Here is a 26282-nt window from a genome sequence, read left to right as displayed (position 1 = left end):
TTCTCCTTCCGACGCTCTTCATTCTCCGCCAACCGCCTCTCCAGCATTTCCTGTCGCCGTCTGTCAAGTTCTTCTTCTCTTAGCGCCTCCGCAGATACGCCGAAAACGCCGCCGATGCCTACACCACCGACGACACCAACGAAACTTCCTGAAGCCGATGCCCTCGCCGCCTTGCCAGCCATATCGGATACCATGGAACGGAAGTTGAGCTCCCTCTCAGGGAAATTGGATTTACTGGCAGAGCACTCCGCATGTAACTCGGACATGAGGTGACCTGCCTTGATCCTCTGTGTAGCGTGAGCTTCTTTGATAAATCTGTCCGCAAGCCACTCCGATCCCCCGTCGGCGGCGAAATGCACATGTGGCATGAACGTGCCCTTTTTTGAAGTATTTGAAGCAACATCTGAGATGTTTGAGAACTTTTGGCGGGTTCTGTCATGTGGATTTGTATGCTGATCCAGCCAAGAGTTTGCGCAACCTAAAGACACAAAAATAACTTGTAATGTGTATATTTATTTGTTATTGCGTTTTATTGTGTTACTTATATTTGACATTATCTTATTAATAAAATTGTAAAAAGTTATCTAAGAATGTATATTTTGTGTAACTTATGTACCTTTATTACCAATGGGCGTCTTTGCAGGTTTGATACCAAAACCCTGCACGGCCAGCATGGGAAGATACTCTGACACGTGCTGAGTTCGATCGTCACGCGCCACGCTGTGGAGCCTCTCACGTGACTTTGTCGGTATCCGCGGTAAAGTCGGATTGTTCCGACATTCTACAAACAACCATGTGTATATGATTAGTAACAACAGAATTGTAGACATGAGTTCCAGGACTCTTAAAAGTATGGAAAATTATTCTTTTAGAGAGTAACTTAAATTACTAGTATTAGCTTTATAGCAAAACTTTAACAAAGCAGTAGAATACAACCTACAGCTTTCAGCCAATGAAATTGCAGATAGGCAATCGTTTTAGTACTAATCTTAAGCATTTAGAATTTCTGCTTTCGCGGGTTTTCAAAGGTCCGCCTAATGCCACTCATCCGATACACAATCCCTGCGACATATTTTTATGTACAATGTGTCAGCCAATGAGGATTTACTCTAAGTCAGTTAGATGACCTAAAGTTCTATCTTAATGGTTAAGAATGGCTCGTTCGCTACGCCCACTCTGCCCATTCTTGATCATTAAGATTAAACCTCATATCATTTAACTATTACATTAATTATAGAAATGTAGAAAAGAAGTAGACAAAGGAAATGTATACTGTATATACCAAACTGTGCACTGCATTCGCTTCTGTCAGAACACGACGAGCTGGAAGGGAAATCATTATTTTGCAGAAATGAACACCCTTATTCGATGTAATCACGTTTCTGAAGTAAGATACAAATCAAAGGAGTCGCATTAAATAAATAAAAACAAACACTTACTGTGTCATACTTGTTGTCTGTTTCTATGTTGATTTTGAAAATGTCGACGTTTCCAAGACGTGACGTTGCTGTGTATGACGTCATAATAAAAGACGTAATAATTTTGATTCGATTGTCTATTACTTCAACATTAATACTACCTTATAGTTCAGAGCCATACATGATAACCGGGGTAATTAAAGAGTCTAATAGTGACAGATAGGTTTTCACATCAAATATTGCAGGACTATATATGGACAATAAAGGCTTTTCAATATTTTAACAATACATATGTATTTGTCATATATACAGTACAGAATAATAAAATCTTAACAAATCATCAACAATTTCAATATCTTCCTCATTAATGATGATGTTAAATTACAATGACGTTTTCGACATTCAAGTACACATACATGTATTGTTGTTTTTATTACAATATTTTAGTCCCCAATGGCACGAATATTGGTGGACTTGATATATTATAAACAAACAATCAGTTGTGCTCCTTTTGTCTCTTAAACTTAATTGTAAAGGACTAAGCATGTTTTTATTTTTTCCACCAAATATCAGCCCTACTGCGTTAACATATACCGAAACTAATTTAGCCATAACATTAATGAGATAACTTCCTTTATAACTTAGATTTATAATACTTTCTATAACTTCCACTATAATTGCAAAGCAACAATCGAATTCTTCGACATATAATTGTACATTTTCATCGTTATAATCTTCCGCATTAAACGAGATGTTAAATGCAGTATAACTGTCATTACGTCTATATATAAACTGTTAAAAATCATACTGACATCCTTTCATTTGGCATATATTTTATATTTATTGATAAAAACTTATAAACTTCCTGTTTATATTGTTTGTTTATATCTATTGATGAAGGAGTTACGGCGAATCGTTTAAGATAATAAACTTTACGTGTTTGTGTGTTTTATTTAATTCATATTTATTGATAAAAATCCAAAACGTTTATCGGATTGGTTTCACTTAAATTTGATGATGTATTTATCCTTTATCACAATATTTTCCTTTGGCATGTCTTTAAACAGTACAATAAACTAGCGGACCCAGGGGAGGGCCTACCCGACGCCCCCCTCTTAAATCGTCCACGTGTACTGCATTATATGAGAGAAAAAGTTATATAATACCCCCAAAATGCACCATTACGGACTTGAAAATGAACATTTTCTGGATGGTGTACCCTTAACCCCCTGCCAACAGATTAATCCAAACAAATATCGGTTCTGAGGGAGGGGTGCACCTTAAAAACTTACGTTCCTAAGTAACGCCCCTTTAACGGCAAATCCTAGAACCCGCCCTTGCAATAGTTTTTTTTTCTAACATACAGCAATACATTCCAAATTTCATTGTTTGCCTTCAAAAATGTCCCTTTTAAACATAAAAAACCCATTACGTTGCCTACATTTATCATCGAACCATAAAGGTATTCTTGTGAGTATAACGTGTTTTTTTGGAACGATCGAGTGCCTTTAAAGCTGCACTTTCACAGATTGAACGTTTTGATAACTTTTTTTATTTTTTGTCTTTGAACTACCCAATTTTTGCGAAAATCCATGGAAACCAGTTAAGTAAGACTGCTGAAAAAAATAGATCGCAGATTTTTATATTTAAGTTCAAAAATTGATGTTTTGTGCATTTTTTTCTTAAACCGTTAGGTTTAGGCAATAAAACATTCATTTTCGAACGGAAATATGAAAATCTGCGATCTGATTTTTTGTCAGCAATTTTATATCATTGGTTTGCACATATATAAAGGCAAACATTTGCTCTTTCCAAGACAAAGAAGAAAAGAAATACCGTGATAATAGTTGAAAAATGAGGACAGTTTGAGTATATGAAAGGCGCATGATAAAGGTTGATGCATTTTATTTATTTTTGTGTTTTATCATGTTTAACTGATAAACAGGCATATGATATATATGCAGATGAAAATATATATGTGATATTTTGGCGCTTGATTAACTGAGGGTTGTGTGACCACGTAGCTCATTCGGAACTCCTCGGCCATTTTATCGTTTTTGAAAAAAATGGCCAAGGAGTTCCGAATGCACGTATATAGCTAATGTATACCATAAAACAACTACACTTGCACCAAAAACTATTCCTACAGAATTTGTAGCATGTGAATAACCTTTTACTCTTATTTCCTCCATGTAATATGACGGACATAATAATAAACTGTATGTACATGTATGTACGTGTACACATCTTACATAATGGTACAAAATGAAGAATATACAGATATATAACCATAAAAAATAACTGTTGGTGTATCAACAACTTGTCGAATATAGCATTTTAAGCAAATGTGAGTATCACAACGCAGTACATGTACATCCAAACAAAATGTTTATTTACAACTCATGTAGCCATTAATCTATGTTTAAATAACTATTAATACAATAAATATCTGATTGTCGATGTCACAATGTTCAGTCAAGAAATTTTAAATTCAAATTCTGGAATTCAAATCACCAACAATTATAATATCACCGTATTGGTTATAATGGCATAACTAGGTATGGTGAAGTCGACGAGGCAACACATATAAACATCATTGTCAAACCAAAGTAAGAAACCTTAATGTATCCTAACCAATAGGGGATTCAGGGAGGGGGAGGGGGGGGGGGCGCACCTTAAAATCGTCCAAGTTTACTATTTATTTCGATGTAGGAGAAGAAAGGCAATAATATACGCCCAAAATGCACCATTTCGAACAAGAAATTGTTAATATATTTTTTGGGGAGGACCCTCCCCCCCATTCGACACTTTAAACCAAATAAATTGCGTTACTGAGAGAGGGGTGCAAGTCAAAAGGGTACGCCCTGCAGTTACGCCCCCCCCCCCCCCCCCCCTCTAGCGGCGAATCCTGAAATCGCCCCTGATAACCATCATATTTATGCGTGTTATACATAACATTTCTCCCCCATTCTACATATCGTTTTGCCTTTTGGGCAAGGAAACGAAAATCATTCATGACTATAAACTTATAAATGTTAAATTTGCATTCCAAGCTTCCGTTAATAATAAAATGTCGTAACTACTTGTTGTCGCTGGCATAAGTCCCTGGACATTCCAGGACAAAAAAGGGTCAGCGGCTTCCGGTCGTCTCCCAAACCGTCAGTCGAGCGTCCGTCGGCATGGCTGCTTCTGGAGCCGTCAATGTGGTGGCCGTTCCCGGGGTTCAGGGAGCCGCATGGAGGCAGTTCCGGAACCGGTCCCAGGAACGGACGGCTGTGTGTAGTTATATAGCGTTTGTTTGGTGTTCCGTTTGGCTTCAACCAAATGCTTCCTGCGGCGTTCTTGTATGGATTTTGGCAATTGAACACTCACACGGATAACAATGTCCCTCAATTTCTCGCGTACTTTATCTTTAATTTCATCTTTGTTCGATGATAGTCAGTAAACTCTAGGGCTGAATAACGGGTAGTGGCTGAACATGAAAAACGGGAAATGGCTGATACCGCAATAACGGGAAATTCTACACATGGATAACGGGAAACGTCTTAACATGAATAACAGGATATAGCTTAAAAGACAGATCATGTTAACGTTAAAACACTCAAGGACAACACAACAATTAACATACTTCAGAAAGAGAAAAAAAATGAAATAATATTTTAGTTGGAAATGTACGAATTGATTTGAATTCAAGGTATATCAGTTATTTTTCTGAAATGTGAAGTATGTCAGATTTAAATAAATTGATGACGTCGCCATATTAAAACACTTGGCGTCATTGACGATTCCGCTGTTCAAACGGCACAAGGACCTCTCAAAATGGATACCTAGGAATCGAGCGTGAATACTTATACATGTAGTGACAATCGAGTTAAAAGAAAATCCTTTTATTAATCCGACGTCAGGTGTCTGCGGGGTACAGGGTACGTGACACTGGCTTGTGTATACATGTACGTTTAGATATGATTTCTAGTACAATTTGCTACAATTCTAACATTTGACTACAAATCGTGATGTAAAACATTCTTTTATGAATGAGTACTACATGTACATGGAGTCCCGAATGTGTGTCACTAGGTCACTGATGGGTCAATATACTCGGGCATGTTATAGAGGTTTCTGCTTTATAGTATTAATTATATACACCCACAAAATACTCCTTGTAATTAAAGATAGGACGTGAAATAAGATACAATCAAATGCCTGGTTTATTTTTCGAGATAAAACATATTTCGAGAGAATGTACAATTTTTAGCGATTATTAAACGGCCCTCATTTTGTTGCACTTACAGTGCGGCCCCTAGCGGCGGGTGGGAACTAGGTTAGCCGTAGTATGCACTAGTAATTTTATACGCACTAAAAATAGTTCTAAACTTGCGTGGAAAGTTTAAAGTAAAAATCCGGTTGTCATGATAAGGGCTTTATATATTTTGGTAAGATATAAACACATAAGAAGATCGTTCTTTAATGAAAGTAAATTATTCATTCTTTGATTGATTTTGGACATTACGTGTATGGATATGTTATGCTAATTAGATGATAATGCAATGACCTAGTGCGAAATCGAGTGTTATTTATGGAAAATCAGCGGATACACAGCTGTAAATTCGTGGATATTTAGGTCGTTTGGCTGAATTGGGTCAAATGGATGACAATCTCCAGCCTCCTAAGGCTGCTGTTAACAAAGGTAATACATTTACATTAAAGTATTTCCTTCTATTTCTGTGTTTATTTGAAGTTTTCGCTGCGGTTTGCAAGCTCAGTTTTCGTAAGGCGCAAAACGGCCATGTGCAAAATCAGTCTGACCAGGGTATTTAATCCGACCGTGCAACCTACTTTTCTTGTTTACGTTCTGGAACTATGTCATGCACATGGTCGATTATATTTTACATTTACTAATGCAGTTATTGTCATCTGCATGGCGATTGTTATTTGATATCAATTGCTATCTTCATTTTGGAACCCGTTAGTCGTTTGTACGTTCCACATTGCGTTTTCATCTTGATCAATTATTGTTTGTTTTTCAAGATATTTTGACTTATTTTTTTCGAATATTTACAACTGTTTTCTCAAATGCAACTTCAGCTTAATCAGTTATCGCGAATCGTTTAGTATATGCTGATGAAACGGCGGTTAAATATGCTACGTGGATGAAATGGAATTTGCTTTTCATTGGACGAGTCCATTGTGAATATTGGAGGGGCGTTCAATAAATGTTGTATAAAATAATCTCTACTTTCTGTTTCATTTTGATATTTCTGGATATCTCAAATGATATACATCACCATAAACACATAAAACTCCATGAAAATAGGTCAATGACAGAAAAAGGCTGATTGTCACATAAATGCAGTAATTAGTATTTGAGTTGCTTGAGCGCTTATGGGCGTTCGGACATATACATTTGCTTGATTAATCTCTTGGATATTTGAATTAAATGACATTTCAGGAAGAAAATTTCATGATGATATCACTTATATTGCATTAGATAAGTGTTTACAAGTGAGACCAGGTATTGTGTAATTTGTATACTAAATTTGACATTTTGCACATGACGTCGTTACGAAAATTTCATTATTGAAATGACGTGTAGCATAAGTGTATCAATATTACAACTGGCTTATTACTTTAGTTGTTTTCCTTAAACAGAATCTTTTTGGACCATAAATAAGAAAAAAATTATGTACCTTTTTTGTATTTAGCACAGACTAGAATGCAGTCAAAATAAGTTGGAACAAAATCTATGTTTGTTATGGAAACATGAGTAAACTAATGGTCATAAATTGTCAAGAAAATGATGCACCAATGACAATCGTTTATTTCAAAAGAAAGAAGTTCGTAAGAAATGAATTTTAAAATTTGTTATTATTGGCATTTTTTTTATAAATGATTTGATACTTGATTTGTAATAAAACTCGATGTCCAAAGGCACTAAATCACACAATGCGGCTCATTTATTAGTTTAATTTCTGAACATTCTTTTGAAAATGAATCAAACTCAGGGTTCTCAATAAGTTTTGGTTGAATCGTCTCAAATAGTAAAGTAACCGACCAGCTTCTACTTATTCTACTGAAAATCAATTTAGTTTTCCAAATTTGAAGCGGCCCTATTGCCACTTGAACCGTCCATTTTGGCCGACAGCAGGTATTTATTGAGAACGCTGAAACTAAAATGAATGTCGGTTTGAAATCTACAAGTTTCGTTGTATGTTTCAGCAGCAGCCTCCTCGTCAACATACACACCAGCTAAAAGTAAATCACTGAAAATTTATTTCTAGTTCCAGTCCTTTTTAAAGAGACGCTTGCCACCTTAATTTCAGAAATTTTATAAACATACTTATTAATATGAATTGAAAATTTCAGGAGTAACTGCCTTAATTGGTACATGATTTTAATGGGTTAGAATATAATTAAAATTAAATAATTGTTTGACATGTTAAGGTTTGGATTCCTAGAATAAAGTATATTGTTAAATTGAGGTGATTCATTGTAAGAAATGTGGTCCCCTACAGCGTTTAACGTGATTCTTATATTACAGCTCAGATCGAGGTGATTCCTTGTAAGATATGTGGAGACAAGTCATCAGGTGTTCACTATGGAGTCATCACATGCGAAGGATGCAAAGGATTCTTCAGGTAAGACTTAGTGATTTTATGTCAGATAGTAAGAGGTTATTCTCCAAAGAATATGATTAAAATTATTGCACAAGTATAGGGTAGATTGACTAGATTCTATGTCAGATTTTCAATGAGAGAATTGCTCCCATTTGTCCATAATCCGTGAGAGAATTTGAATTTCAGTGAGACTCTTAATATGATATGCATAACACAGTGATAAAAGTTTTCTGACCTGACATTTTGTGAGCTTTTGAGAATGCTTCTGATATTGTAGACGATTTAGGCTTATTAAATGCAGATTAAAACCTGTGTCTGCAGTGGTGAAAATTAGTACAAGCCCGCAAGCCCTGCACTGTTAAATGTCTTCCGAGCTTGCTCAAATTATGAATAGCAGGGCTTGTTAAAAATTTGATGCCTTGCAATGGTATAAGAATTCAGGCTTGTTCATCCAAAAGTCTTATTTCGATGACTGTGTCTGCATCGCATAAATGCTTAAAATTAATATGATGATATAGATGAAAATAATCAAGATGGCACAAGCGGACAATAAAAGACAGTGACACCGTAATTTAATAAACTAAAAGAGAGGCCATGCAAATCGAGCATGAGAATATCTCTCATTTATTAAGGTGTTTTTTATGTGAATAATCGCGAATGCTGGCTCGAGTTATCCCTGCGAGAACATATATATATATATATGGTGTAAAGTATAGAAGAAAACAAACAATTCCATTTAAGGCTGTTTTCAGAAAGATTCTGAAATTCATATTTTTGAGATTTTACCTGATATTTCTTATTAATTTTTCTCTGCATATATTCTATCCTAGCATTATATCTCTTGTATAATTCAGTGCACTCTTGTTGCGATTTCTTAGATGATTGTATTTCCCTCAGATGGTTCCATTGCATTTGTATTCCAATGAATGCAACATCTTCCTAACACCTTTGATTCTAGGAAAGCCTGGTTTGTGTCTTAATATTTCAACATGTTTTACTAGGGAAAACACATGATAATTTAGTCAATAAAAGAAGTGATGTCATTAAAGCTGCAGATGTTGAACAATTGATTTTAATATACATTTTAAAATATGTATTTATTTTGTTATTTCAGGCGTTCGCAGTCTGGTCCCGTGAACTACCAATGTCCCCGCAACAAACAGTGTGTGATTGACCGAGTCAATCGTAACAGATGTCAGTATTGCAGACTGCAGAAATGTCTGGCTCTCGGCATGTCTCGGGATGGTAAGAATGGCAGTGTTTGAATGAACAGGGATTGTTCAGCTTCTTTTTCATGTTTTCAGCAGTGATAATACATGTAGCTCTATCAATGATTTCAGTGACGATAATTAGTTTAATGTCTAATAATTATATGACATAATCAATTAATGTGGATATAGGATAAGTGTTATATGACTCTTAATGCTTGTAAACATAATTGTTCACAGATTGTACTGTCTAAAGCCTTGATGAATCTTTGATTCATAGGATTTAATTGCATGTTTTAGTGAGATGTCAATTTTATTTCATCAAGTAATAACCAAAATTGGTATTTTTAAGAGTGGCTCAGCCAAGATATAATCTAATCGATATATTGTTATGCCTCATATTTTTACCAAGGTATCAATGATATCCCATCAGTACAATATCTATAAACCTATTGGAAAGCATGTAATAAAAACGTAAAATTGCATTGTATAAATACTATTTCAGCGGTGAAGTTTGGCCGAATGTCGAAGAAACAGCGTGAGAAAGTGGAGGGTGAGGCCCAGCTCATCAAGGCCGGGGTCCAGCCAGGTGTTAACGGGTACGCGCACACCGAGCTCCCTTCCCCAAATAACAACTCCCATTTCACGTAAGCTTTGTAGCGGTATTTTGCGCATGTACACAACTGTATACAGAACTGTATGGTTTTCAAAATCTTTGGGTGAAGAATGTATTGTACATTATGGTCAGGATTCATCATTTTTGGTGTATCTGTTTTTCAAATATTTTTATTATTATTTTCTAGGTACAATGATTTTTACCTTGGCAATAGCTTAAAAAACTAGCAATGCTCCACATGAACAGTTTAGCTCTTTGATGACGTGAAAAAAAGATAAACAAAATAACACTGTCACCTGCTTTAATATGAATCTCTTGTAAGCCTGCATAATAATAAGCACGAAAAGACCCATATGGAACCCATACCTTCTAATGTAGTAACAAAGTAATGGGAGTTTCGTTGTGATTTATTTTTAGTCGATTAACATTTTAAACAATATTACTTCACAAATAAGTTTAATAAAATTAATTGAATTAAAAATTCAGACTCCTAAATTTTCATTCAGACTAAACAGACTTCCTGTACTAATGTTTTAGGTAAAGGAGTCGGAGTGAGCCCTAAGTAACTTGAATACAAAAATATTTCACAGGCTGTCTCGTTATTCTTAAACCAATAGCCATTTTGTGCACATTTCTGTATACAGGGGATAGCATTGATCACTGTAAGCTTGAAGCTGTGTCAGGATTTATTCCTAATGTACACTCCCATCATTTACAAGGATGCACCATACTCTTATTTACAGGATTTAAGTTTTATAGTAAATTTTGTTCATGTACACTAGGTTCAAGCTTTCACTGGTATTGCGTTTTTTAAAATATGCTTTATAAATCATGCTTTTAAAGAAGAAGAATCCTGCTTATATATCAGGTCAATTTTATATCATCAAAGTAAACAATGAAAGTCCTCCTTACCCCTTCCATGGTATGGAAATTTGGAAGCATGACATATTTTTTAGCAAGTGTTGCCTTATGTTTGTAAAATTCCTTAAATTGGGGAATTTAATAGTGCGTTGAACAAGCTTTTCTGTCTTCTCTCTTGGGACAGTGCAATATTTGTTAACATAATGTTCTGAAATGCACAGTTGTGTTTTCTTCTAAATATGTGTAAATTGGCCTGAATTTGACATAATTGAATATATTATACTATTTATCATAAACTGATCAGAATTGTCTGATTTTCAGTTTATACTTTTGGTCATATTAATTTCTTCCTCAGTATTTAATTTCTAACATGTCAGTGTTGTCCTAACATAGTTGTTACGTTAGATTGACTTAATCATCCTTATTTCTTTAATGAAATAGTTCTTAGACTTTGTTCTTTTCCTCACAATTGTTGACCAAAAATCATCAGTTATATTTATTGCATTTATCACCAGTATTCTTCTGGCTTTATTGTAAACAAAGTCCTTTACATATTTTGTTTTTATATTCTGTTAGCTCAGACATGTTTTCTTTTAATCTCAATCAGGTAAATTTATCTTGTGCTTAAGCAATTATTTATGACCTAAGTTAATATTATTTATTGCCTGTGTACCTTTATTGTCAACAAATAGATATGCCTAGGCTTTGCTTTGCTTTTTAGCAATTTACTTTTCTGGAAATCACCAGTAAAAATACTAATGGGGCTTAACTGACAAGCGTTAAAGACCCTAAGCCTGATAAACATGTTTGTGAATAACATAAGCTATTCAAAATAATATGCTTTGTCTTTTGGCCACAAATAAGTTTGTCTGTTTGAAGCAGTAAAGTCAAGGAAGTGTGATAGCCGTAATGTTGGCAACATGGTACACTTGTTGCCATAGGCAACACACACATGTTTGCAATGCCCATAACTCTGACTTCAATGATTGTTCATTTATGCCCTTTTTTACCTTGATATCTTCAATAACTCAAAACTGGTCCAAAATATTCAAATGAAATTTGGTACACATGATACCAGATGCATTATGCACATGTTTAGGAAGGCTCATACTTAAATAATTGTCCCATATTGTTCACTACGTGATAAATAAAACCAAAAGACAAGCGCTTGCCATTTGTTCCTAATCATCTAATTTATTCTACTGGTACGTTTTTGAATTTATTTATTCAAATGCATTTTGGCATATGGTTTAATATTTGTGTACATGTAACACATGATTATGAGACTGCTATTCTTTGCTACAGTTACAACACAGATAACTACGTGTACTCCCCGAACGGTTATGTTTACGGAGCAGGAGAGAGCACAAGTCCCGTCAGTCCACCTGCTAATGCCTACAGTCCAACAGCCACTCCCCCCACGCCAGTGGTACTGAGAACTGTTGATTTACTGGACAATGGTAAGTAAACCACTGCAGAAGTTTGTCAAGTGTATATTTGAAGGATAGTGATAGACATATCAGTCCTACAGCTAGCACTTACAGCCTGACAGTTTTCATTTCCTACTGCTAATGCATCAGACAACTACGGTAACCCTTATCTGTACAGTTTAAACAGCCAACCACTACTGTCTTACAAGCTAACCCATACAGTCTGACGCCTAACCCATACAATCCTCAAGCTAGCCCCTACAATCTGACAGCTTACCCCTACAATCTGACAGCTTTCCCCTACAGTATCAATGTCTGACAGCTAACCCCTACAATCTTTCTGTCTGGCAGCTTACCCCTACAATCTGACAGCTATCCCCTACAGTATAAATGTCTGACAGCTAACCCTACAATCTTTCTGTCTGGCAGCTGACCCCTACAATATGACAGCTAACCCCTACAATCTTTCTGTCTGGCACCTTACCCCTACAATCTGACAGCTATCCCCTACAGTATCAATGTCTGACAGCTAACCCCTACAATCTTTCTGTCTGGCAGCTTACCCCTACAATCTGACAGCTAACCCCTACAATCTTTCTGTCTGGCAGCTTACCCCTACAATCTGACAGCTATCCCCTACAGTATCAATGTCTGACAGCTAACCCCTACAATCTTTCTGTCTGGCAGCTAACCCCTACAATCTTTCTGTCTGGCAGCTTACCCCTACAATCTGACAGCTATCCCCTACAGTATCAGTGTTTGACAGCTAACCCCTACAATCTTTCTGTCTGGCAGCTTACCCCTACAATCTTTCTGTCTGGCAGCTTACCCCTACAATCTGACAGCTATCCCCTACAGTATCAGTGTTTGACAGCTAACCCCTACAATCTTTCTGTCTGGCAGCTTACCCCTACAATCTTTTTGTCTGGCAGCTTACCCCTACAATCTTTCTATCTGGCAGCTTACCCCTACAATCTGACAGCTATTTCCTACAGTATCAATGTCTGACAGCTTATCCCTACAATCTTTCTGTCTGGCAGCTTATCCCTACAATCTTTCTGTCTGGCAGCTTACCCCTACAATCTGACAGCTATCCCCTACAGTATCAATGTCTGACAGCTAACCCCTACAATCTGACAGCTATCCCCTACAGTATCAATGTCTGGCAGCTTACCCCTACAATTTGACAGCTATTCCCTACAGTATCAATGTCTGACAGCTAACCCCTACAATCTGACAGCTATCCCCTACAGTATCAATGTCTGGCAGCTTACCCCTACAATCTGACAGCTATCCCCTACAGTTATCAATGTCTGACAGCTATCCCCTACAATCTTTCTGTCTGGCAGCTTATCCCTACAATCTTTCTGTCTGACAGCTTTCCCCTACAATCTGACAGCTATCCCCTACAGTATCAATGTCTGACAGCTAACCCCTACAATCTTTCTGTCTGGCAGCTTACCCCTACAATCTGACAGCTATCCCCTACAGTCTCAATGTGTGACAGCTAACCCCTACAATCTTTCTGTCTGGCAGCTTACCCCTACAATCTTTCTGTTAAATGTAGATACTATGCGGTTATTCTCGCAAGAACATATTTGATCAGATATAGTTCTATTTACCTCCTCCTTTCTTGAACTCCTGTGATAAAGAAGATGACTGTGTGTATTGTATGAATACTATTTGGAAAAGAGGGCACTAGTCATGTCCCTTTGCCCTCCGATAGCCTTAAATGAAAATGGACAGCTCTATCATAATTAGAAATATGTCACTTAAATGAGGATTATGTATGTTAAATTTTGAACAAGACCAGTTTACATTCATCAAACAAGTGTCAGACTTTAGAGAATGGACCTATTCAAAACACAGAACAAAATTATAGATTTAATACAAGTGTTTTAGCCAAAGAGTTATGTAAGGCTGCTACAACCTGTTCCTTTTTGCTAGCACCCTTCTGTCCTCATGGAGTCCAGCGTAGGCACCCTTATGCCTTCATAGTAGGCACCCTTATGCCTTCATAGTATTAATTGCATAATCAGCTATGTCTTTTTGTTTTGACTGAAACATATAAAAAGATATTTGGCAGTGAAGACCTAATATTAAGTTTCAATTTATTACTATTCATAACAATTTCTGCCAAATTCATTATGTTCAGGTTCTTCATAGCCCGAAACAATGTGCCCTTTTTACCATTAGCACCCTACTCTGCAGCACCCTGCCATTTTAAATCCAGCTAAAACCCTAAAAGAGATTTGGATACATTAAATAATGTATGTCTAAGTTTAATTCTTTATTTCAGTGGCATTTGGGAAAGCAATTTTAGAGGCTCATCAAAGGACCAGCCCTTATAGTGTAGAAACCATCGCTCAACTGAAGGCCACCCCTGTCAGCTCTGAACTTATAACCCTCTACCAAAATATGGTGAGTACAATATAGGAACCATCGCTCAATTTAAGGCGAACCCTGTCAGCACTTAACTAAAACCCTCTACCAAAATATGGTGGGTACAGTGTAGAAATCATTGCTGAACTGAAGGCCACCCCCGTGGGCACTGAATTTAAATCCTCTACCAAAATCTGGTTATGTATGATATAAATGTTATGAATGGCTTTCCGGGCTTGCTCAATTTCTTGATATCAAAGAGCATGGCTTGTTGAATTTGGTTTTATGCCAAGATTTAGGGTCAGCGTCCAGGCTTATCTATGAGGACGGGATAGGCTGTAAAATGCATATTCCTTTTCAAATGCCTTAAATATTTCAAGTGTGTGGTTGTTTTTCTTTCTTGAAGCACATACTTAACAAAGTTTTGGATTCAGTAATTTTCAACATAAATAAATATGAATATTTACTTTTTATTCATTTCCAGACTCACAGACAGGTATGGGCCGAGGTTGCCGATAAACTCACATTTGCTGTACAGCAGATTATAGAGTTTGCCAAAATGGTTCCCGGTTTCATGGATCTCTCACAGGATGATCAAATTATGCTGCTAAAAGCAGGTAACCAGACATGTTAAAGGAAAACAAAATCTAACTTTTATAAAAGCCTTGAAAAAGCCAAGGTAACACAGTCCACCAGTATTACCGAATGAGTTATATAGGAGGGTGCTGTACAAGTTTTACCCGAATGGAGATCAGCAAATCTACCCTTTTGCCTTCATAGAAATTCTTTTCTGTTCAGTAACATTTTTTTTATGATTAGGTCAGAGTTCAAGTTCATGGTGACCTTTGCTAGAAAAAATGACTGGCACATTTTTGAAGAAATATAGTCTAATATATGTACCCATTACACCATGTAACACCTGATATATATTTTTTCTGTTTACAGGAAGTTTCGAGCTGGCCTTACTTCGATGTACAACGGCATATGACGGTACCACTGACAGTGTCATATTTGGGGATAGATTTGTTCCATTAAAAGCCTTCTCAAACTTAAGTAAGTAGTGATTCTAAAACTAAGTGGGTTGTGTCACAGAACTGCTTGGGAGTTTTTTATTCGGCCTTTTTTTGAAAACCTTCTCACAAACTCATTCTTGATCTCAAAGTGCTGAAAAAAGTACTACAGCCAGTTTAGTATGTGTAAAAAGGTATTTTGCCCTTATTAAATGAAGATTTTGCAATATCTTTCCAAAGCCATTTTATAATGACGTAAAAGCACGGCCTCTAAACGCCAGCTCCACCACTTTACGTTGGTGCAAAGAAAAAGAGCTGTCGACACTTCCGTGGTGGAGCTGTGCCCTATATTTACATGAACAAACGTGAGTATGATTTATATTTTATTTGATAATTTCATTAAACGGACATATTTCGAAAATTGGATAATGTGGTACTGTGTAAGAACACTTCTACTGTAGGCTGGTTACTATTTCGTTTCAATATTGTGCAAACTGTGGTGCAAGGAGCTTTTCGGACTTGTGCATATTTTGAGATCTGATTGCATAACAAGTACATTTCGGTACTTACACACCCCGTAAGAACATTATCACGCATGCAAACATAACTGTTGTGTATAGTACCTGTGCCGGAACACAACAAAACTGATAAGCACTTCTTAAAAAGGAAAAATGCACGTATTTATAAAAGTGGTGGCGCTGTTGCCCTAGTGGTGGGGCTATCGAGTATGTTTTGCGCTTGAAGTAATATAAAAGTAAACGCTTTTGGAATGAATACAACAGTTGCTATGTTAACATTCATTGAACATTATGCTGGTTATGCATACTACTTGCGGAAACAAAACCAAATTTTACAATATAACTATAAGTATCTATCATGTGTGTCCGGTACAGATAGAAAAATCCGACCCGAGTGCACGCATGTAAGCCGGTAACAAGGTTTGCCGAGCAGCGTGGCCAAAGGACGGATTTTTCAATCCGGACCGGAAAAACATGATTGAATTTTTTCTTGCATATCTTAAATTATCAATTTGTGGAAGAATTGAGGTAGAAAACACACTTTTGGACATTTTACCAAAAAGCGCGTGAAACGTTGTTTACTGACGTCATAAAGCGCAGTACTTTTAAATCACTATTGATGTCAAATAGTAACTATTTAAATCGCGTTTTTACGATTATTCATTATCTATTTTAATTAATTGCATACTTATATAATTGATTGCGCTTTATTGAAATGAAATCATGTAATTTTCATAAACCATACAATAAAAGAAATAAGAAGGAGCGCGTTGTTGCGCATAACTCATCTTACATGGTGGTGTAAGATACGTTTTTTCAGCATTGGTCAAATGACCGGAAACACACGTCTGGTATGCAAGAATACCTCTCTCATAACCGGACACACATGATAGATACGTATAGTTATATTGTAAAATTAACAGCATCTAGCCATATGTTTTCGAAATAGTTTTCAGTGAGGTTAAGGTAGTTCGCGTAGAGTTTTGTTTCCGCAAGTAGTATGCATAACCAGCATAATGTTCAATGAATGATAAACATAGCAACTTTTGTATTCATTCCAAAAGCGTTTACTTTTTATATTACTTCAAGCGCAAAACATACTCGATAGCCCCACCACTAGGGCAACAGCGCCACCACTTTTATAAATACTTGCATATTTCCTTTTTAAGAAGTGCTTATCAGTTATGTTGTGTTCCGGCATAGGTACTATACATAACAGTTATGTTTGCATGCGTGAGAATGTTCTTACGGGGTGTGTAAGCACCAAAATGTACTTGCTATGCAATCAGATCTCAAAATATGCACAAGTCTGATTCGGGAGAAAAGCTCCTGACACCACAGATTGCACAATCAAAATCCAAGTCAATTTAAAAACAGCATCGTTATATGTATCTGTACTAATCATGTGACTTTCACATGCTAAGTATTGTGCGCTATTTTTAAACGGATTCATACATGAAGCTGAGACAGGGACAAGATATTCTTTTAATCATGTAGAATGATGTAGTATCGGTCGCATACTAGCTGGTATTGACACTACTAGGCTTGTCTTTTTGAAATAATGTATTTGCCAATCATTGGACCATCTGGTGTTGAGTCCCTTAAGAAGCATACATGTTTATCAGTAATATGATGAACCTTTTTCATGTTTGCATGTATGGCTTATAAATAGTTGTTGATTGCTTTAATATTAGTGGTTGCTCTTTCTTTATAGCAACACTTAAAATATGCAATACCAATTATGCAATACCAAATATACAATACTATTGAAAATTTAAGTGGTTTTAAATACACAACATGATCAAATCAATAAAAAGTTGCAAAAATTAAACCCTCGTTACATTGCAAGTCTACAGTTGACAGGCATGTAAATTAATATAAACATGTTATGTACTTGCAGCCGAGGAAGAAGTATTACTGCAGAACCAGATATTTGACCTGGTGAAGACGATACAACATATTAGCCTCACAGAGGGCGAGATTGCCCTGTTCAGTGCAACACTTCTCGTACGACCAGGTAAGATGCATTTCCTGATACAAGACTTAATCCCATCATTAAACAATAAAGCAATTTTGATGAGGGTACGAGTTGTTTGTGGTGTTTGTGTATTTGTTGTATAACATTTTTTGGTCTCTGTTTTTGTGTTTGTAATGTTAATAATGATGTTTGTGTCTCTAGCTCATTGTCATTTGGGCCTTTAGCCTTGTGCTTCTTAACAGGGTTTATGCCCACCTTTGAAGAAGAGGGGGTATTTTGCTTTGCACATGTCAGTCGGTATTTTGGTCAGTCAGTCTGTCAGTAGACCGAAGCTTGTCTGAGTGATAACATCTGGACCTATAGTTGTCAAACTTGACATGAAGGTTGGACCTGACCAGTATATGACCCCTATTGGTTTTAGAGGTCATTAGGTCAAAGGTCACAGTGACCTTAAATGCGAAAAGTTTGAGTGATAACTCGACAATGCCTGCACCTATGGGCATTTAACTTGACCTGGAGGTTGGCCCTGACCAATAGACAGTCAAATTATTGTTCATTTCTTTATTGTGGCCTCATGTTCTTTTGTCTATTTCAGATCGACCTGGTTTAAAAGACTTAACAGACATACAGAAGTTGTATGAAAAAATCACCTCAGCCCTAAAACTGGAACTTGGTAAAAACAATCGTGAAGATGAGAATATGATTACCAAGCTTAACCAAATAACTTGGATTGTTCGGAACTTGAACACCCAACACATTAACGTGCTTAATAAGTTTAAACAAGCGGAGCCAGACGTGGAATTCCCTGCTCTTCATAAAGAGCTCTTCAGTGTTGAAGGGCAGGATAACTCTTGAAGTATTAAGTCAAAGAGTGACCTCCCTTTGAGTACTCTGGAAAACATTGAGAGTAACCTCCCTTGAGTACTGTATGATTGGGAAAACATGGATTGAGAAGGGTTCGGTGACTAAAAAAACAAGGGTGATAAACAACCCTGAACATTGAAATTGAGAAATAGTATAAATATTGAGGGAAAATTCTTGTTTTCCTTTTTATAAATGAAGGAATATGTGTAGTTTGGGTTGCATTAGAGATCCAACTGGATCCGTGGAAGGTTGTTGTTGGAATTATAAGAGTGTGAATTTTATTTAGGCCCCAAGCTTACTAAAAGGCTTCTTTTTATTTGTGAAACTCTTTATTAGGTTTAAGTGTGACATTCCTGATTAGGTTATATTGCCTTAAACAATAAGGAAATCTTTTTTCTATGGACTGTTATTAAGTGAACTACTATCAATATAACTGATAAGAAGTCAATGAAATATTACTCTTTCTTGATCTTTTTTAATACAGGAAACACTTCAAATGATATACCACTTTATAAAATCTTAATCTAGTTGAAACACCTGCTTTTATGATAGACTAAATGTTAACTTTAACAATCTTATGATACATAGTAGGCTGGTTCAGAACGTTGCTCATATTAAGAACAATGTTAAAAATGATCATAGTTAACTTTCAAATCTTAACTTCTCATTAAGTTTCATGGACATGTTTATGATCTACAGTAGTTCTTACACATGTTAAGACAACTGTTTCAGCTCTGCTTGTTTTATTCAAATATAGTAGCACATAAACTATTTCACATTTAAAAGATTACTGTGATTACAAAGTTCTGAATGATCAGCCCAGTGACCATAAAGAAGTAGCCAATAATTCATGACCCATTTTATCAATGGGATAACTGATCACCAGGAAGAAAAATGATTAACTTTTAAGTTTAATGATAAATATTGTGCACTTAATAAATTATTTGAAAGCATGTAATTATTATCGAAGAAAATCAAATAATTGCTGGATCTCTTGCCTAAAGGTGAAATGAAATGGTCTGTGACTAACATGTACTCTTTTATTATTGGGAAAACTCTTGCATACAAACAAACTATTTTTGTAAACTTAGAAAATAGAAATGTCAAGGAGTGAGAAAATAGAAATGTCAAGGAGTGTCACTTTAATAATAGGTATTTGGTGCAGGTTTTGGGTCTGTTTTTACACATTTATGATTGATTGTGATATCGAGTTCAGTTGTTATATTAGGAACATGATATTTGGTTCAGTATGGGCCCCAGGCCACAATAAATAAATTGTTTGTTTTTTTTCATTCCTGATAGACTCCCAAAAATTACATGTAACCAGATTATTTTTAGCATATTTTTTCGTTTTTCATAGTGATATTTTTTCTTCTTCTGTATTAAAAAAACAAACAAACAAAAAATAGGTAAACTTTGTTGGAAGGGAAAGGTGAAACTCACAGATAATTCATTGTGGCCTCATCTCTTAATTTTTAATTTAAGGTCAGTGACAAGGGAATCTTGTATGTTCATTAGATAAAATTCCATAATTATTTGTGGTTTTAAATTTGGCATTAGTTTTTAAACCAGTCTTTTAATTTGTACATACATAAATATATATACATATATTTGATTAGAGAGGGAGGAAGAGAAAATTATTAATATCATGTGCTAATTATGAAATGTTTGAATTATAAACTTCATATAAAATTTTCTGTTTTTGTGAAGTATTTTTTAATCTTAAAAGAAACCATTTTAATCTGCCTCAAGTATACACTGTATTAATGCTTTCTTATTACAAGATAAATGATTTAACTAGACTCAGTAAAAGGATTTTCATGTATATACATAAATTTATAGAATACTACTACCTTTCTGAGTTGGTATTCATAAAACATCTAATTTCCTAACTTAAATTGATTTCTAAAGTTAAGTATTTCCCTGGTCATATGATATACATGTAGAATCTTTGCTTAATATGACTTCGATATTTTTAGAAAATCTGCCTAAATTAAGAAATTACTGAAGAAATTTTATTAATATCACCTAAAATCAAAGAAAAACTACATAATAACTACAAATCTGTACCCTTGTCATGTATTTTGGTAGGAACTGTTTTTTTCAATGCTGTCAGTTAGTCCCAGTCATATAATGCAACTAAAACCAATCCTGTTATATAGTTATTTTAGTAGTATTTTATACATTGGTAAACACGCAAGTGTGATTTAAAATTACTACTGAAAATATCTTAGGGTATGTAAACAACATGTGGCTTGAAAAGTATTGGTATATTTTTAGTGAAAATACTAGAAACATGTAGAAAAAGTGTATTTGAATGTGTGGAATAGAAATCTGATGTCTAGTACTAGTATATGTCAGGGAATCAATTCAGGGGATCTGCTTTTATTGTTGATTAGTTGGTTTAGATAGTAACAGGTGCTTAGTTAAGTATATTATTTACGATATAAATTCATTAACTAGTATGCACATTATCTTGCGACTTGAAAAGCTTACTAACAGATACATTTTCTGAATTTGGTATTATTTGATGGTTATTGCACCCACAAGATCAGTGTCTGGAATAATACAGTAGTGCGAAGGGAGAGTTGTATGATTTCAAGCACTAGATCAGTGGGTGACGTTATTAACGACCTTGTACTGTTGTCAAGACAATGTTTCAATAACTAGCGTACTTATAAGTGAATACTGCTGTAATTTATTTGCTCGCTTGTAATTAAACAGTAAAAGTCCTGTCTACTGGTTGTTCGGTTCTGAAATGAGAACAAAACACAAATTTACACAACTTTTGGCAATTTTGTTCGACTATCATTGTGTACAGTAGTGGTTGGGTTTTTCTGTATACACATGAAGCCAGCAGGTGCCATAGGAATACTTTTCGCATTTTTTGGAGTTATAATGTTAACATATATTCATTGTTCATGTCTTAGAATAAAAAAATGGTATAAAACTAAATTTTACATGACAACCCACACACACTTTGAAGCTGGATTATAAAGCATGTATATCGGACTTGTTACTATCAAATCTAACTGTTTGTACCTATAAAATATTGGCGTGAGATGCTTTTATGAATGTTTATCTGCAATGACGTAAGTCTGATATAAAGGTTGTTAGGTCATTTAAAAAAAAAACATGTAATTTTGTTCTTTACATTAGTATTTTGTTTTAACTTGAAATTCTTAATCCAGATTGATAAAATTTTAAAACTGAAATAATTTTGTAAGTTCAGGGGCTGTATTCATGAATTAAGTGGAAAATTAACTGATTGTACAAGAAAATATTAAATAAACGCCCTAAATGAAATTGAAATGCAAGTATTTGATGAAAGAATTGAAGGGGTTTTAAATAATAAATTGCCAAAATTAGGAAAATTACACTAGTTCCTTTTTACACAAAGATAAAGAATATTCAGGCGCAATGCTTTTCTGACTTGTAATAACAAAAGGTAACAGTACTTTTCATAACTATGAACATAATCAGAGACTGCTTTTTTCAATTTCCCTCTAAATTGTAGCTAGGTTTCATATATGTAGGATTTTAATCAGAGAATTAAAAAAAATATGACAAAACTTAAAATGTCAATATTATTTTGTTAGTTAGTCCTTGTATTGTATGTTATATGGAAGCTAAGAAATAGTGTATTTTTAATGGTCTCTACATTTTGTTTAACTGTTTAATTAGCTTTTTCATATTATAATGTTTCATGTATTCATAACAAGGTTAAGGTCATGTCTCATAAATAAGTCCTTATTTAAAGGCATGATTTGTATTTTGTTGGGACTGGTACCGTGTGAAATATACTGCAGCAACACACTGCAGCAACACGTTAATGCATCTTAAATGTTTACCGGTGAGGAACAAGTTTTGTTGACCAGTGTTCTGCAGTGTTTTTTCTAAAGATTGTGGTTGTAAAACACTACTTGTACATGTATGTATAGCTGCCTTGATCTAGTATATGTACATTTTTACTTTGTCTGAGCTGGAAAAAAACACTATTAGTATATATGTGGGCAACTTTTTAGCTGAAAAACACTATTATATATACATGTGGACTGCTTTGAACAGAAAAACCCTACATGTATATATACATGTGGACTATTTTTTACTGGAAAACACTTCTTGTCTACATACTTGTGGACTACTTTTTAATTGAAAAGCACCACTTGTATACATACATGTGGACTACTTTTTAATTGAAAAGCACTACTTGTATACATACATGTGGACTACTTTTTAATTGAAAAGCACTACTTGTATACATACATGTGGACTACTTTTTAATTGAAAAGCACTACTTGTATACATACATGTGGACTACTTTTTAATTGAAAAGCACTACTTGTATACATACATGTGGACTTCTTTTTAATTGAAAAGCACTACTTGTATACATACATGTGGACTACTTTTTAATTGAAAAGCACTACTTGTATACATACATGTGGACTACTTTTTAATTGAAAAGCACTACTTGTATACATACATGTGGACTACTTTTTAATTGAAAAGCACTACTTGTATACATACATGTGGACTAGTTTTTAATTGAAAAGCACTACTTGTATACATACATGTGGACTACTTTTTAATTGAAAAGCACTACTTGTATACATACATGTGAACTCCTTTTTAATTAAAAAACACTACTTGTATATATACATGATGAGTACTTTCGTACTGAAAAACACTGCTCGTATACATACATATGTACTATTCATGAGCTGAAAAACGCTACTTAATATGTGTACTTATGGACTTGGTCTGACTATTTCTGAGCTCAAAAAGACTATTTGTATTATGTACACTACTTTAAAGCAGAAATACAATGTATCAAACAATGCATAATATTTTAACTGGAAAAAACCATAACCAGTATGTGTTTATGTGCACTTCTTATGAGCAGAAACTCAACTTTTACCTGTACAAGAATACTACTGTGACATCAAGTATTATTATGTGTAAAATTTCAACTATCTAACATGTTCATAGTTTTGAATATAAGCTATACATCACTCACATTTGTATTCTCTTGAGAACTGATTTAATATGTAAGATTTTCATATGACTGAAACAGCTGTTCATAGGAAGCTGCACTCTGATATACTTCGTATACTACTGTCTTGTGCATGTCTACTTGTACATGTAGCTTACAAATAGTGTTTCACAACCTCAATCATGTTACTTTAAACTTCCTCTCACATTTATGATTGTCATACAGTCTATATCACAATATTAGAGTTAAGAACCTTGTTTTATTTTTATCACGAATATATCTTGTAAAATTGTACATTTTTATAAGTTTCCGACTATTTTTATTTTAATAAACATGCAATGAGGGCAAATGTTAAATATATATTCAGTAATAAATTGCAAATGGCAACCGACATACAAATAATTAAGCCAATAAAAATATGGCCCATTAAAATGGATAGACACATATCTCTTTAATTCTAAGTTGGATATGAGCCTTTGGTATGTTTTACATGGCTAGGTATTTCAACTGCTCCAACATAAATCATTTATAAACAGATTTTCTTGACCTGACTCAGATTTGAACTGGTGTGTGGTTTGCAATATTCCTGTCATTGATTACAATATAAACAAGTGAATATTGCCTGTCATTGATTACAATATAAACAAGTGAATATTGCCTGTCATTGATTTCAATTCAAAAAAGTGATTATTGTCTGTCATTGATTACAATATGAACAAGTGATTATTGCCTGTCATTGATTACAATATGAACAAGTGATTATTGGCTGTCATTGATAACAATATAAACAAGTGATTATTGGCTGTCATTGATTGCAATATAGACAAGTGATTATTGCCTGTCATTGATTACAATATGAACAAGTGATTATTGGCTGTCATTGATAACAATATAAACAAGTGATTATTGGCTGTCATTGATTACAATATAAACACGTGATTATTGCCTGTCATTGATTACAATACAAAAAGGGATTATTGCCTGCCATTGATTACAATACAAACACGTGATTATTGCCTGTCATTAATTACAATACAAAAAAATGATTGTTGCCTGTCATTGATTACAATACAAAAAGGGATTATTGCCTGTCATTAATTACAATACAAAAAAATGATTGTTGCCTGTCATTGATTACAATACAAACAAGTGATTATTGTCTGTCATTGATTACAATATACACAAGTGATTATTTCCTGTCATTGATTACAATATAAACAAGTGATGACTGCCCGTCATTGATTGCAATACAATGAAGTGTTGGATATTGATAGTGATTATTTTTAACTTGTATATGATCATGTTGAACATTGTATATATGATAACATTTGTACTTACTTTGTTGAATATATGTGCATAATTGATACCATGCATGTACGATAATAAACACAAATATAACTGTACTCTTTTGTTTGTTTATACACTAGGATATGCTGAAAGCTGTTGACAGTTGACAGTTGGCTGAAGTCTCTGTCAGACCTTGAATATCAAACCGAGAATGTCAAATCGAAACTGTGAGACCGAGACTGCCAAACCGAGATTGCCAAACTGAGACTGTCAAACTCAGACCACTGTTCTGATACATCGGATGTATTTATAGAACCGAAAACATGTTTGAAGGGATATATTGGAGATAGATATAATAGCATCCAGTATTATAGAATAATGTGAGACATTTATGAAAAATAACAATTTAAGGACATACAAGAACATTTTTAATGAACAACCTTCACCTGAACCGTTCCATATCGCCCATATTTTTCAGCATATTGAAGATATATATTGGTATCACGAACATTTATTGAAACAAGTCATTAACGAGCATGCCCCTGTAAAACTGAACCCTAAAAAGGAATCCACTATCTTTCATGAACTCTAGATACCGTGTACTTATTTACAAGACCCGTCTAGCAAGAAACACCTATAACAGAAATCAGAACATGGCATACTGGTTAAGCTACACACAATTCAAAAATCTGAAACCAAGGTCAAAAGAGAATCTATAATTGTTTATAAAGAACGGTGACATAGTGGAGGGCCCTAATCTAAAAACAGGCCGACAATTTTACCCTTTTTGTCACAAAAACCTATAAATAAATATGACAACCCAATGATACTCAAAGACAACGTAATAATTTCGGTTTTTGATCAAAACCTGGTGGCAAATAAAATGAATTCATTTTATATCAAACTAGTGGAAAATATTGGAATATCTGGAACTCGGCTTAAAGATAAGCACCCTAGTATTGACAAAATACCAAAATTGCAAAATGTCATCTGATTTTCATTTTACCCCGGTCGCCGATAAATATTGGAAAATATATTGATACTAGTATGTAAACTCCAGAAAAAAGCAACTGGGATAGATCTGATACCCCCAAATTCAT

The 26282-nt window shown here is 34.7% G+C and overlaps 1 protein-coding gene across 4 annotated transcripts; it reads left to right on the top strand.

Moving 5' to 3' along the window:
• The first annotated feature begins 5975 nt into the window (after window positions 1–5975).
• Window positions 5976–25298, top strand: LOC128222200 (probable nuclear hormone receptor HR3). 4 transcript variants are annotated; one of them, XM_052931115.1, is made up of 11 exons: window positions 5976–6105; window positions 7638–7670; window positions 7957–8053; window positions 9147–9277; window positions 9746–9887; window positions 12023–12177; window positions 14447–14568; window positions 15014–15146; window positions 15475–15582; window positions 17958–18074; window positions 18631–25298. In XM_052931115.1, exons 1-11 carry the CDS (start codon window positions 6063–6065, stop codon window positions 18888–18890), a joined length of 1341 nt encoding a protein of 446 aa, XP_052787075.1. In that variant the 5' UTR covers window positions 5976–6062; the 3' UTR covers window positions 18891–25298. The 4 variants fall into 4 exon arrangements, with proteins under 4 accessions (XP_052787075.1, XP_052787077.1, XP_052787073.1 ...); XM_052931117.1 differs by having other exon boundaries at window positions 7635–7670; window positions 9746–9839; XM_052931113.1 differs by having other exon boundaries at window positions 7635–7670.
• Window positions 25299–26282: the final 984 nt, after the last annotated feature.

The sequence above is a fragment of the Mya arenaria genome, chromosome 16 (genome assembly GCF_026914265.1).
Source record: "Mya arenaria isolate MELC-2E11 chromosome 16, ASM2691426v1".
Classification (NCBI taxonomy): Eukaryota; Metazoa; Mollusca; class Bivalvia; order Myida; family Myidae; genus Mya; species Mya arenaria.
The sequence above is the reverse complement of the archived record's forward strand: the minus strand, read 5'-3'. Positions and strand labels throughout refer to the sequence as shown.